This window comes from Macaca mulatta, chromosome 13 (genome assembly GCF_049350105.2).
Source record: "Macaca mulatta isolate MMU2019108-1 chromosome 13, T2T-MMU8v2.0, whole genome shotgun sequence".
Taxonomy (NCBI): domain Eukaryota; kingdom Metazoa; phylum Chordata; class Mammalia; order Primates; family Cercopithecidae; genus Macaca; species Macaca mulatta.
Window position 1 is genome coordinate 20,026,395 of NC_133418.1, and position 13,992 is coordinate 20,040,386.

The 13,992-nt window shown below is 45.0% G+C and overlaps 1 protein-coding gene across 2 annotated transcripts in view; it reads left to right on the forward strand.

Moving 5' to 3' along the window:
- The window catches only part of SH3RF3 (SH3 domain containing ring finger 3), a 379,536-nt gene that overhangs the window by 310,422 nt on the left and 55,122 nt on the right, over window positions 1–13,992 (forward strand). For both annotated transcript variants that reach the window (XM_015113123.3, XM_077960246.1), the window contains exon 8: window positions 10,216–10,535. In XM_015113123.3, coding sequence (XP_014968609.3) covers window positions 10,216–10,535 — 320 coding nt within the window. The remainder of the gene's footprint in view (window positions 1–10,215; window positions 10,536–13,992) is intronic.

Here is a 13,992-nt window from a genome sequence, read left to right on the forward strand (position 1 = left end):
TACCAGGTGCCCGAGCGCACCCTGCAACCCGTGACCTTCTGATCAGCCATCCTTCAGCATGGGTTACGGGGATCTGTGTTTTCTGGTAGCCTGTAGCTGGGGGTACAGTCATTGCAGTTGGCAAGTGATCTGGTGATCTGAAGTCGTGCTCCCTGACTGGTCAGAGGCAGCCAATATGCTTATCTGTTTGGCCCCTGGAGCACCCAGGCAGGACCAGGGGAGCAAAAGTCCCAGGCCAGGTCCCTTCTGGTTTTAAACATCTCATCCAATCAGCCGGGCGTGCTGTACAAATGTTTCCACATGCACCAGCACTAGAAAGGGTGAGTGGCCTTACTCATCACGGTGAGTCAGCATCCCAGTGCAGTGACCCTGAGTTGTCTGCCCAGAATAGCCAGTATAATGGTCTTTCCACACCAAGCCTTGCTAGAAACGTTCCCAATTCAAAGAAGAAATGGAGCCCTGCCAGTCACTTCTCCCTCTGTGGAATAACAAGCAGTATCAAAAGAAATTGGCAAGGCTGTGGGGCCGTGCAACATTGTGTCTCAGTCCTCCATCACCATAGTAACCACGAGGGTGCCATGAGCATTCTCTTCCATCAGTTTAATGTTACACACGGGGAGAGCAAGGCACGGGATGGTTAAACGGCTCCCCCATGCATCCCAGCCCAGCACTTGTCCCCACGCGCTATTGCTGTCACAGCCAGGTTAAAGAATGGCTCCTACCGAGCCATATCAGTAAATTAAATGCCACTGAGTTCCCGCGGCATTTTCCACTTCATTCTGCATTTAGAGAGAGAAAAAACACTGTTGACAGTCCAAGTAATGGATTGTTCCCCGCAGTAATTGCCCATTTCAGCAGACCCCAACCCTGGCGGGTGGGAGGCATTTCATCAATGTTCTCATCTCGAGCCAAAGTCAGGCAGTTTGACAAAGGCTTAATTGCATTGGCCATAGCATCCAATATGATTTGTTCTCCTTGATTAATGTAACTCCTTTCCCAAGGGCAGAGCACCCCCTGTAAAGTGCCAGTGTTCCTTGCACACTCCTGTCTATGCTTAGTAGGAGCAAGAGCCCAGCAGAGCCATGAATTCATCAGCAAAGAAGCACTGAGAAGGAGCTAGATACAGGCAAGGCACCCTGCAGGGGTCTGGAAATGGAGGAGAACCGGACAAGCCCCATTTCCACCCCAGTTAGAGAGAATGACTGGAAAACAAAGTTCTGTGGTGGGTTTGGTAAAGCGCAGCAAAGGAGGCCTGCTTAGGTATTAGGAGAGCGTGAAGGAGGGAATTCATTCCAACTGGGGAGGAAAATAGGAGGAGGATTAGGGGTAAAGCATATGGAAAGTTTTCAAGAGGAGGTGATAATGACTTGAATCTTAAAGGACAAATAGGAAGTGTCTGAGACAAAACAGAAAAGAGATTCTGAGCAGAGGAACCAGCATGAGCAACAGCCTGGCAATGAGGAAGAGCATCACTCTTTGTTTTGGGAAACTTTATTTAGCTGTGACATGACTAAAGCAAAGGTATGGAAGAAGGAGAAGTCCAGTGTGTAGATGACAGTTCCCTGCAGAGGCACACTGTCCTTTAAATCTGAAAGGTGGGTAGAGCTCAGCATGCAACAGTAGGAGAGTGTGGGAAGCACTCAGGAAGGGGAAGCATGGGGAGCTCCTGGCCTGCCGAAGCCAGGGGCCCCTGGACACTGGAATATGGGTAGGGTGCAGGAGCAAAGAAAGACCCGCAGTGAAGCTGAAAAGCTAAGCAGGACAGAGCATGGAGGTTCTTCTAGACCATGTCAGGAATTTAGATGTTTATCCTAAGGGCAGTGAGGCCCATTAAAGGGTGTTGAATAATAGACATAGTCATATTTTTGTGTTTAAAAGATTGAGCTAGACTTCTGCTTATGGCCAATCTGAAGTGATGAGGACGGGAGTTACCCTCCCACATGAAACAAATTTAAAAAGCCAAATATATAAAACAACAGTTTTCAAGATACCAGACAACCAAGGACTGATTCACGAGAGACGTTGTAGGCACTGGCAAAGGGGAGCAGGTAACCAGGTGGAGGAGCCCCACAGGCTCTCTGCAGTGAGGACCTGGAGATTAGAGTCTGTGACAGAGAGGTCTGGAGCTTCCAGGGCAGTGATCAGAGAGGAGAGAGCAGCACAGAGAGGCTGCAGAGCATGCCCTCAGATCTTCAGCCGACAACTAATCTGCATATGAACATGAGAAACATGCCCAAAGCCAGGAAAAGAATCAAAGAAAGAAAGGATTAGTGCTCACAGTGCCCAGAATACACACCAGCTGGAAATAGTGCCTGTTCCCACCAGCCAGACTGGAAAAATTGCAGAAATCACCAAGCATTGAGTAATCTACACAGGACCTTGCCTCTGTAGTGGGGAATGTTCTCTTCAGACTGAGCACTGTTCCAGTTTCACCCAACAGCTCAAAAGCAACACTCAAGAGTCAAGCTATTTCTGATTAATTTAACTTTGTCCCAGAACAAAGCTTAAGAATATTTATAGGGATACAAAAAAAAAAAAAAAAATCCAGCTCTCAACAACATAAAAATCACAATGTGTCATGTTCAATAAAAAATTATGAGGCATGCAAAGGAGCAAGAAAATATGACTTATAATGAAGGGATCCGTCAATCAATCAAAACTGACCTCAAATTGACGTAGATGTTGCAAAGACATTTAAAAATGATATTACAGTTGCCTTTCACATACTCAGAAAGTTAAGTAGAGACATAAGACACCCAAATCAAACTTCTAGAAGTAAAAACTACAGTATGTGAGATCAAGAATATACTAGATGGAATTAATGGCAAATTAAACATTGCTGAAGAAAAAATATTAGTAAACTTGAAGACATAATAATAGAAGCCATGGAAAGTGAAACACAGAGATAAAAGACAATTTTGAAAAATGAACAGAATCAGTGAGCAATGGGACAACTTTAAGTGGCCTAATATATGTGTAATTGGAGCCTCCAATGTAAAGGAGAGAGGTAGGACAGAAAAATGATTTGAAGAAATAATGACCAAAATTGTTCCAAATTTGATGAAAACCACAAACACAGTTCAAAGACAGTTGGTGAACACCAAGCACAAGAAACATGAAGAAAATTATAACAAAGCAAATCACAACCAAATTGTTCAAAATCTCTGACAAAACACTGAAAATAGCTGGAAGAAAAAAGATACATTACATGAAATAGAAAAAATGATAAGGATAAGGATGATGTCAAGAACAGTTCAAGTGAGACGACAGAATAACCAAAAAAAGTACTGAAAATAATATACCTGTCAATCTACTCCAAGCAAAAATATCTTTCAAAAAAAGCAAAATAAAAAATTATTCAGAAATAGTAGAACTATAAGATTTTGTCACTAATAAATCCACACTATTAGAAATGTAAAAATAAAATTATTTAGAAAGAAGGCAAATGATACTAGGTAAAAATGAAGATCTATACAAAGGAATGAAAAGCATTGGAAATGGTAACTACGTAGATAAATATATGAGATGTTTTCTTATTATTTGAATATCGTTAAAATATAATTGACTGTTTAAACAAAAGTCAAAACAATCTAGTTTGGGATTTAAAACTCAAAAGTAAAATGTACAATAAACAAAAACAAAGTTTAGGAAGGGAGAAGTGGAAGTTTGGTATACTACTGTAAGAATCTTTATGTTATAAAATTATTTGTAAATGTCTATAATAAAGTAAAGATGTAAGCAGTCACTAAATATGAAACAAAGAGTTACAGCAAATAAGCTAAAAGGGAATAAAAAGGAATCATGAAAACATCCTATCAATCCAAAAGAAAGCATTAACAGAAGGGAAAAGAAACAATGAATACATGGGTCAAAGAGAAAACATATAGTAGGATGGTAGGTTTAAACATAAATCATGTAAGTAATCACACTAAATGTAAATGGTCTAAATAACCCTAAATGCAGAGATTTTCACATATTACTAGAAAGAAACAAAAAACCAATGGTATGCTGTGAATAGGAAACATACTTTAATACTTCAAGTCTAAAGACACAAATAAGCTAAAAGTGAAGGGATGGAACAAGTTATACACATTATTCATAGTAGTTACATTCTATAAAATTATCATGAACACTGAATTTGTGAATACTTAACTATTGTTTCTAGGTGAAATTGTGTGTGGCGTGCGTGCATGGGTGTGTACACATATCTCACATAAATTATCATCTTGTTCTAGTAGATTCTATTTTATTTATTTGACAAAAGAGAAAATGAGGTTCAGAAGGATTAAGTGGCTGACCTGCGGCTGCTCTATTAACAGGTGCCAGAGCTGGGATTCAAATACTGTCCAACTGGCCTCAGAGCCAAAACTTCCTGCACTGTACTGTGTTGCCACCTATCGGATCTATCCTCCTGTCACCTCTGTGTGATGCTGAAACAAAAAGACAGAATGTCGCCTTGTTCAACCTCAGCTGGGAATATGGGTGTCAGGCAACTCAAATTTTTTACCATTCCATGAATGTCTGAAAATAACTGAAAGCACCACAGATAATGACTTGGGGGTTATAAATCATTTTTCACTAGTAGAAGAATTTGCAAATACAGAATCTGCCAATAATGAGAATAGATTATACCACACTAATATTAATCAAAAGAAAGCTGGAGTGGTTATCTTAATCAGAGCAGAATTTATAACAATTATATTATTAGAGATAAAAAGGCAATTTCGTAACAATAAAGGGGTCAGTTCATTAAAAGGACATAACAGTTCTAAATATTTATACACCAAGTAACAGAACCTCAAAATACATAAGCAATTATGGATAAAGGTACAAGGAGAAATAAACAAATCTACAATTATGGTCAGAGACTTTCATCTCTCTCTCAATATTTGATAGAACAGTTAGACATAAAATGGTAAAAATTTAAAACATTAGAACAACAGTATAATCAACTTGACTTAGTTGACATTTGTGGAACATTCTACCCAACAACAGCAAAATGCATCTTCTTTTCAAGTGCACAAGGAACATTTACTGAGATAGATTATATACTGGGCCATGATATTTTTAAGTTTCAGCACATTTAAAGGGATTCAAGTCATGGAAACTACATTCCCTGACCACAGTGGCATTGAATTAGAAATCAGTAATACAAATAATAACATATTTGATATGCTCAAATATTTGAAAACTAAATAACATACTTCAAAATAACCCATATATTAAAGAACAAATCAAAAGGGGTGTTATAAAGCATTTTGAGCTGAATGAAATGAAAAAGAACAGTGAACGTGGGAGGGCTAACACTGATTTAGAGACTTCTTATAAAACTACTATAAGTTTATGTGATTTTATTGTAAAGATGTTTGTTTTTAATATTGAAAAAGTCAACTCTATGATCTATGTAAAATGGAACACACAATAGCCAAGTGTTGAAGCACTGACCTACTGGCTCTAGGATAAAAAGCAGGCCTTGTTGGCTGATTTTCAACTCCTGCAGGAGAATATGGACAGGAAGGTCCTGTGAGAATCAGGGGACCAGAGCCAGGTGTGCCAGTTCTAACAGCTCCATCATTTTCCAGGGGATGGGCCATACTAAGCCTCCACCTGGGGTGTGAAAGAGAGAAGAGAGAGCCCCAACACTGGTCATGGTGCTGAAGATGGCTCTGGCCTGAGGACTAGGACTAGCTCAGCACCCTCCCTGCAGGACCAGAACTCCCAGAAGCCCATTAAACCTAGTTCTGAGGGAGGGTCCCAGAGGCCAAGCAGCACTAACAACAGAACTGCCAGGCCCAGAAAAGTAGACAAAAAGCTGCAAGCTCAGGGTGAGCTGGCACACTAAGATTTCAAAGCACAAAAGGGAAACTCACACATAAGTTAGCCAATAAACTCAAGAGATGGGAGGAAAATACGGGAGAAATCTGAGAGCATCTTTGCAATCAGTATGTTTAAGATCTAAGAGGAAAAGAAGGAATGACATACACAAAAAAATAAAAACAGGAAGCTATGAAAAAATAGGTGGATGGCTATGAATCAGAAACAACTGGATGTGAAAAAGAACCAATTTGAAATTTTGGAGAGGAAAAATATATGTTTAAATACAAAACCTCTGTAGGTAGCATAAACTGTAGACACAATTGAAAGTAGAATTAGTGAAATTGAAAAACCATACAAAGGAATTTATCCAGAATACAGAGCAGAGACAAAAAATATGAAAGAGATGTATAAACATCGAGGATATATTGAGGAGCTCCAAACTACTTCTAACAGGATTTTCATAACTAGAAAACAGAAGAGGTGCGACAAAGAGAAGATTTAAAGGAGTAGTCCCTGAGAATTCTCCAAAATTGAAGAGGGGCTCAGGTTCTCACACAGAAAGCACAAAGAGTGCTGAGTAGGAAAAATAACCAAAAATCCAAGTCTAAACATGCTGAACTTAAACTTCAGGCATCAAAGGATAAAGAAAATACTATAAAAGCTGCCAGAGGGCAGATACAGATTACTTACATAGAAATGAATAAAAATATAAGAAAGAGCCAGTGTACGCACTATTTCAAAAATATTAAATGTAAAGAAAAATGGGAAAAGGAGGTACTAGCTAAAAGAGGACAAAGTATAGAAGGAATATTATTTATTAAATGGGAGAGACAACTGGTTAATAAATTATGGGGGAAAAGCTAATAAAGAGGCTAAATATAGGAGAGAAGGGATGAGCCAGCGAAGGTATCAAGGATGTGGGTGAAGGTGTTGACCTGGTGGGACCCAGAGTCCTTGTGACTGGAAGGGAGGGGTGTGGGGAAGTGGAGAGGGGGGTTGGCCTGGAGTTGTGGGAGTTCCATTTCATCCCTGAAGTGGGAAGCAATACCCCTGAAAATAAGGAAAGGACAAAGCTGGTGATGCAGTAGGTCATTTATTCATTCCCCTATCATTTATAAAGCACCTACAGATACTAGGGACATACAGTGAACTGAGTGAGGACTCAGTCCTTGGGGCAGCTGTAATGGGACTGAAACACACCAAAGGTTTAAAGAGGAGAGGAAAGGGAAAAGCAGGGAGCATGGTTGGTGCTTTCATAAACAGCCTTCATCTGTCAGCCTGACTTCAAAGAAGGTGTGGGCTACTTTGGCATCACTAACGAGTAGTCCCAGCCAGCTCAGGGTGGGAGCACCCGGGGTGGGTGAAAATAAGGGTAAATCCTACCAGAGATGAGCACACTCTTCACCAGCCAGTATCGTGACCTGAGCTTTGCCTTGCTTTCTCACACTACAGTTTTTCTTCTCCAGTGGTTCCATTCTGTGAAATCGGAAGTGACGTGGCTGGGGTTCTTTTTTCTCAGAGACTCACTCTTTTATTCAAAAAATGTACAGAGCACCTTCTACATGCCAGGCACCATTGCGGGGGTTATCCGTGAATTAAGCAGCCATGTCCCTACCTCATGGAGCTCCATTGCAGTGGGGACAGGCAATGAACAATCAGCCTCCAGTGAACATGTAAATTACACAACTGTGAGGAGCTAAGCACCTTGCGGGCAAAAGAAAGCTGGAGCTAGAGCAGGAGCAGGGGAGGCTGAGGCTGCAGAGGGCAGGCAGCACCGTGAAGGCAGTAGGCAGGTCTCTAGAAGGTGGTATCTGAGCCTTCCAGGCACCTGAGGGTCCCGCCTTGCAGCTCTGAGGGAGGTGAGGTCTGTGGGCAGGGGTGCTGGCACTGTGCCTCTGAAGTGACCAGGAGCCAGTCGTACTGGCAGTGGCCAGGAGGCCAGTGTGGCTGAGGGGAGGGTATTAGGAGGTGAGGTTGGAGGTTGCTGGAACACACTCTGTCTCTTCTTTGGTGCCTGGATGAGCAAAGTAGTGTGGCAGGCAAGGGGAAGCCAGCCAGGAGGTAGAGGCCAGCCATGCACAGCCCAGGGGCGCAGACCCTGGTGCAGTCCCAAGGCCAAGGGCCACAGCGCTTCCCTGGCAGGCTGTCACCCCATTCCAGGGACTCTGGGCCGAGGGAAGGGGAGTCAGCCAGTTGAGGGGAGAGATGAATAAATCTCCAGGAGTAGCCTCCGAGTCAGTGTTTTCAGGGTGATTAAATGACCTGAGGCCCCTGGATCTGTGTGATTGCCTGACCTGCTTTCCTTGTAAATATGGAGCTGTGTTGGGTGAGGATCAAATATTTCAAGTTTCCAACCCAGCTGAAGCCCTGAATATTAAAAAAAAAAAAAAAAAAAGAAAAAAAGAAAAGAAAAAAAAGGGAAAAAAAAACCACGCATAAATCAGCCCTTCTGTATTTCATCTCGTAGAAGCAGCAAGCTGCCCAAGTCCCGGAGAATCCGGGATCACATAATTAGATCTCACCAGCGCTTCACACACGGCTGTGTCAGAAGAAGGCCCGACTCCCAGATGGAGAGCTTTGTACGCCTCGCAGTGCTACTTCCCGTGGCCTCCAAACGCTGTTAGGATTAACGAGTGCATAGTTGGGGGCTGAGAAGATTGTTTTTATTGCATGGATTTTCTTTCATGCTCTGAAGCCATGAATGCCACAAAGTCTGCTGGTAGAAAATGATTACAGTATGACATAATTTTTCTCTGCCTTAAGAATGCACAGCAGCTGGATGTGAGCTGCGTGGTGCTGCCTGGGCCACTTGGTATAAAGCAGTGTCTGATGCTCAGCCCAGGTCTCCACTTGGGCCAGAACAACCCAGGACAAAAGTCACCATTCCCCCGGGGACGTTCATTCTCTCCCAACATTTGTTTCATCCATATTTATTAAGGAGACGATTCCCTGAAATTACTAACACACATAGTAGCAGAATTACTATGAATGTGGTGCTGTGTGTAAAGGGAGCTGTATCTTTTCATATGGGAGGTTTTTACAAATGTTACCACTTTCAATCCCTAACATCTTTAAGAATTGTTTTTGCTGGCAGCAAGGTGGTGGATCCACAGTTGTAAGGTTCCAGTTTTGTAAACCTGGAAGCCCGGGACTTCGACATGCAGGCACAGCAGCAGATACAGACAGATGGCAGCAGGGTGGTGGGCGGCTTCTCCTCCAGGCTGCTGCTGGGAGAAATGTCCGCTGCTTTCTTCCTGCGGTTGTCTCCGGCCAAGGCAGCTCTCGTAGGCTCAGCCCTCACTCAGCAAGATCACATACCCAGTGTGGAAACCAAGGACCAGCCGGGCCGGTTCAGGGGTCAAGAGTAACTGGAGTCAAGCTTGATCGGTTTACATGCAGTGGTGCTTAATAATTCAGGGGACATCTTGAGGCCTCACTGAGATGCTTTCACAGGCTTTACTTTTATGAGCATTTTTACAAGCATATTTCAAAACCGTATTTTCAAAATTTTTCTGAGTGCTTTAGCTCATCACAGCAGAGAAAATTAGTTAGAGCAGGAGTCCGCAACCTCCAAGCCACAGACCAGTTCCGGTCCATGGCCTGTTAGGAACTGGGCCGCACAGCAGGTTGTGAGTGGTGGGTGAGCAAGTAAAGCTTCATCTGTATTTACAGCCCCTCCTCAATGCTTGCATTACCACCTGAGCTCCACCACCTGTCAGATTAGCAGCAGCATTAGATGCTCACAGGAGTGCAAACCCTGCTGCACATATGCGGTATCTAGGTTGCACGCTCCTTATGAGAATCTAATGCCTGATGATCTGTCACTGTCTCCCATCATCTCTAGATGAGGCTGTCTAGTTGCAGGAAAACAAGCGCAGGGGTCCCACTGATTCTATATTATGGTGAGCTGTATAATTATTTCACTATGTATTACAATGTAGTAATAATAGAAATAAAGTACATAATAAATGTAATGCACTTGAATCATCCCGAAACCCTCTCCTGCCCCAGTCTGTGGAAAAATTGACTTCCACGAAACGGGTCCTTGGTGCCAAAATGGTTGGGGATCGCTGAGTTAAAGGACTTCATAGAACTGGGCACGTGCCCATATTCATGGCAACCTTGGCAAAGCTGTTTTAGCTCCACCTGAGGAAAGGGGTGTTTTGAGCCATGGCAGGGCCCCCTGATCCCTTGGGCTTTGGAAGATAGGAATGAATTTTCAGGGTTTCTTGGCGTATTTTTCCATCTGTGAAGTGGCCAGGTCTGGAGAAACGTGAGAGAGAGGCTGTGAGGGCTCGAGGAGGGAGCCTGAGAAGAGTGTGCACTGCAGCTGCCTGGCAGGCCTGGCAGGTTGCAAACTAACCTTTCATCCTGCTCTCTCTCCAACCACGTCTCCAGCTGCCCACTCTGCAGCCCAGGCTCAGGACCGGCCAACTGCCACCGTGTCACCCCTGCGCACTCAGAACTCTCCATCCCGCCTGCCTGCCACCAGCCTCAGGCCCCACTCGGTGGTGTCCCCGCAGCACAGCCACCAGCCCCCAGTGCAGATGTGCCCACGGCCGGCCATCCCCCTCACATCAGCAGCATCAGCCATCACACCTCCCAACGTCAGTGCCGCCAACCTCAATGGGGAGGCTGGAGGGGGGCCCATCGGTGTTCTGTCCACATCCAGCCCCACCAACACAGGATGCAAACTAGACGAGAAGAAAAGTGAAAAGGTAAGAGGCCCGTCCTGGACGAGCCCTGAGCTCGAGGCCAGCTGCTTACTGTAACTCTTTGGCACTAGATGGCAGTGGCATTTGTGCAATGGAAGCTTGAATGTGGGCACCAAATGCCTGCCCCTAGATGAACCAGGCGTGTGACAGAGAGGGAGCCGAACCACCACAGCAGCTGGTTGGAGAGGAATCAGGCAGGCCTTGGGTGCTGGCAGGGCCAATGCAAGTCCAGCTACATTTCTCATGCAAATTGGAAAAAGGTGTCCCCTCTTGAAAATGCCTTAGTTCCATCTGTTGTAAAATCATTGTAATATACTCATTTTGTTAGAACGAGATACTTATTGCCACGTGCTGGGATATTGTAATGATAAATATATAAATCTACATGTGCAGTGTGAACAGCACCCACTCCCTTTAATATGTCATCCTTGTGCAGTCCACAGCCTGTTAAACCATATGGGACAGGCCTATTTCCTGAGTAGCAATGAGAAGGAACAAGAGAATGCTGACCTGATAGCTGGTGTGTTTTTTAGCTATTGTTTTAGCCATGAAGTGCTGATTTCATAAAAGAAAATCTGGGCCAGGCACGGTGGCTCAAGCCTTTAATCCCAGCACTTTGAGAGGCTGAGGCAGGCGGATCACCTGAGGTCAGGAGTTTGAGACCAGCCTGGCCAACATGGCAAAACCCCATCTCTACTAAAAATATAAAAATTAACCAGGCATGGTGGCATGTGCCTGTAATCCCAGCTACCCAGGAGGCTGAGGCAGGAGAATCACTGGAAACTGGGGAACAGAGACTGCAGTGAGCTGAGATTGTGCCACTGCACTCCAACCTGGACAACAGAGCAAGACTGCATCTCAAAAAAAAGAAAAAAGAAAGAAAAAGAAAGAAAATCTGAGTCCAAGAAACTTGTTCCAGTTGCCACCGACCTAGACATTAGATTAACCAGGATGAGAATCCAGACTTCCAAATCAGTGCTGTCCAGCAGAAACATAATGCAAGCCACAAATTGAATTTTAAATGTTCAAGTAGCCACATTTTTAAAAAGTAAAATTAATTTAAAAATAAATTTAAGGGCCGGGCGCGGTGGCTCAAGCCTGTAATCCCAGCACTTTGGGAGGCCGAGACGGGCGGATCACGAGGTCAGGAGATCGAGACCATCCTGGCTAACACAATGAAACCCCGTCTCTACTAAAAATACAAAAAAAACTTAGCCGGGCGAGGTGGCAGGCGCCTGTAGTTCCAGCTACTCGGGAGGCTGAGGCAGGAGAATGGCATAAACCCAGGAGGCGGAGCTTGCAGTGAGCTGAGATCCGGCCACTGCACTCCAGCCTGGGTGACAGAGCGAGACTCCATCTCAAAAAAAAATAAATAAATAAAAATAAATTTAAAAGGTGAAATTCATTTTAATAGCCTATTCCGTTAAACCCAATATCCACAATATTACTGTTTCAACATGTAACCTGTATTTTAAAATTGTTGATGAGATATTTTGCTGTTTTTTTTACATGAAGTTTTTGGACGCCCATGTGAGATCCAGTAAGCAATTCTCCAGGGCTCAGGGCCCACGCGCTGCCTGAGACTGTATCCCTAGGGCGTTGGACTGGGTCCTGGGCAGGGAGCCACTCTGTGTATTGGCCTTGCTGCCTGAACGGTTTAGGGATTGTTCTCTCTTGGCTTGACTGATTCTGTGGGTCTTTTGACATCTTTCCATGTAAAATCAGTCTTTGGATCAGGATGTCTTAGCCAGGGCTTAGATGGGCATCCTGGACACTAGATGGTGAGTTCCATGCAGGGACAGCCTCTCTCTCTTTCTCGAGGCCATTGCCAAACACAGCACTGACTTGACGGGCTCTCTGCCCATCACTCTGGAGGCAGGCCCTGCTCCCCTGTCCTCTGCATGAGCCGGGAACATGGCAGACGTGGGCCATACCAAGTTCCGCAGGGCCTTAGCACCTCCTGTGTTATTCAGTCCAGAGCGATGGTTGTTCCTGTGCTGACTGGTGTGGCAGAGGCATGCAGCTAGCAAAGCTCAGGTCTGCTCCAGCCTGACAGGGCACCTGACTTGAAGGGCCACAGCTGCTCTGTGTTTTGTGTCTGTCTATTTGAAGAACAGTTCAGTCTTGAATCTGTTTACTTCTGCCCTGCAGCTCTTGTTATGTGGCTGGGTCTCATCAGGAGGGAGAGGTGGGATTCACAGTCCTACCCTTTCACTTAAACATTCTTCCTTCTTCCCAGCTGCTCAGGAACAACCGGGGCAGACTTGGAAAGTGGGGGCCGTAATAGTTCCTTCAGCATTTCTGGTTCTTTGCACAAGAATTCCCTCTCTCTAGTTTGTGAAGCAAATGGGACCGGCTTCAATACGACCATTGCTGAGTGGGTTTCTATGACATTGAGTCCTGTAGGAATCTACATGAGGATAATGCTCTTCCCCGTCACCCACCTAAGTGTGAAGCTAATGAACACCAGCTGGGTCTGTTCCTAGCCTGCCTATTAGACACTTTGCAACTATTTCGCTTTCACGTACGGTTTACGCCCTCTTACAGTTGTCCTATATCAGCAAAGAGCAGTTGAGTCCAGAGGACACCCCAACATCCCTCTTGATGAAAGGCACCATGCAGGGACGCCCTGCCATGCAGGGAAAGCTGCACATACAGTGGCTCAGCCTCCTCCTCCCCTGGCAGCTCCTGAGCCTCTGTGGGCAGCAGAAGTGCGCAGGCCACGCTTGGGGCTGGGCACATGCCGTGGGCACACGGGGAGCAGTCCACGCTGCACTCCAGGCAGGAGGCGAAGTGGTTTTTGGTTTTTGTGAGGCCATGTGAGCTCGTGCCCAGAGGTTCAGTAAACCCCAGCGGAGAAGCGCATCGCCCTCGCACACATTGTGTGTGCTTTTCATTCCCACCTCTCGTAACCAACAAAGACAAGCACTGTCTATAAAACCACCTGTGAACATTTTTCCCGTCTGTGTTCCCACTTGAATTTCTCCCAATTTGCAGCAACGCCCAAGGCATCTACAGCTGCCGTTTGTAGCAGAAGAGCAGAGATGATGGTCATTTTAGTCCACTGCTCAGAAGCAAGTGAGCCTGTGTGACCTGCACCAGCAGGCTGGGCTGGGCTAGGGGGCTGGGGCCAGCACGCTCCCTGCAGGCCGCTTCCTGCGCCCCAGCCCGCCATGACTACGCTGAACAGGCTTCCTAACTTTGGGCAACTTGATCATAGATGTACACATGTCTAATTATGGCAAAGGTTTTTTTAAAGCATTCGGCGGTATTCTCCAGTCTGTTTCTGTTAAATTTTCTTTGGGAAAAGACAGTGAGCTCCTCACTCCCATGTCCACTGAGACACACACCTCAGTGTGGCATAGTTTCCTAGCACGAGTGCTGCTAAATTCCACCCAGGCCCTTCCACGCATATACCACAGAGAAGTCAGGGTTGATGCAGCTCCTGGGCACCGTAGAG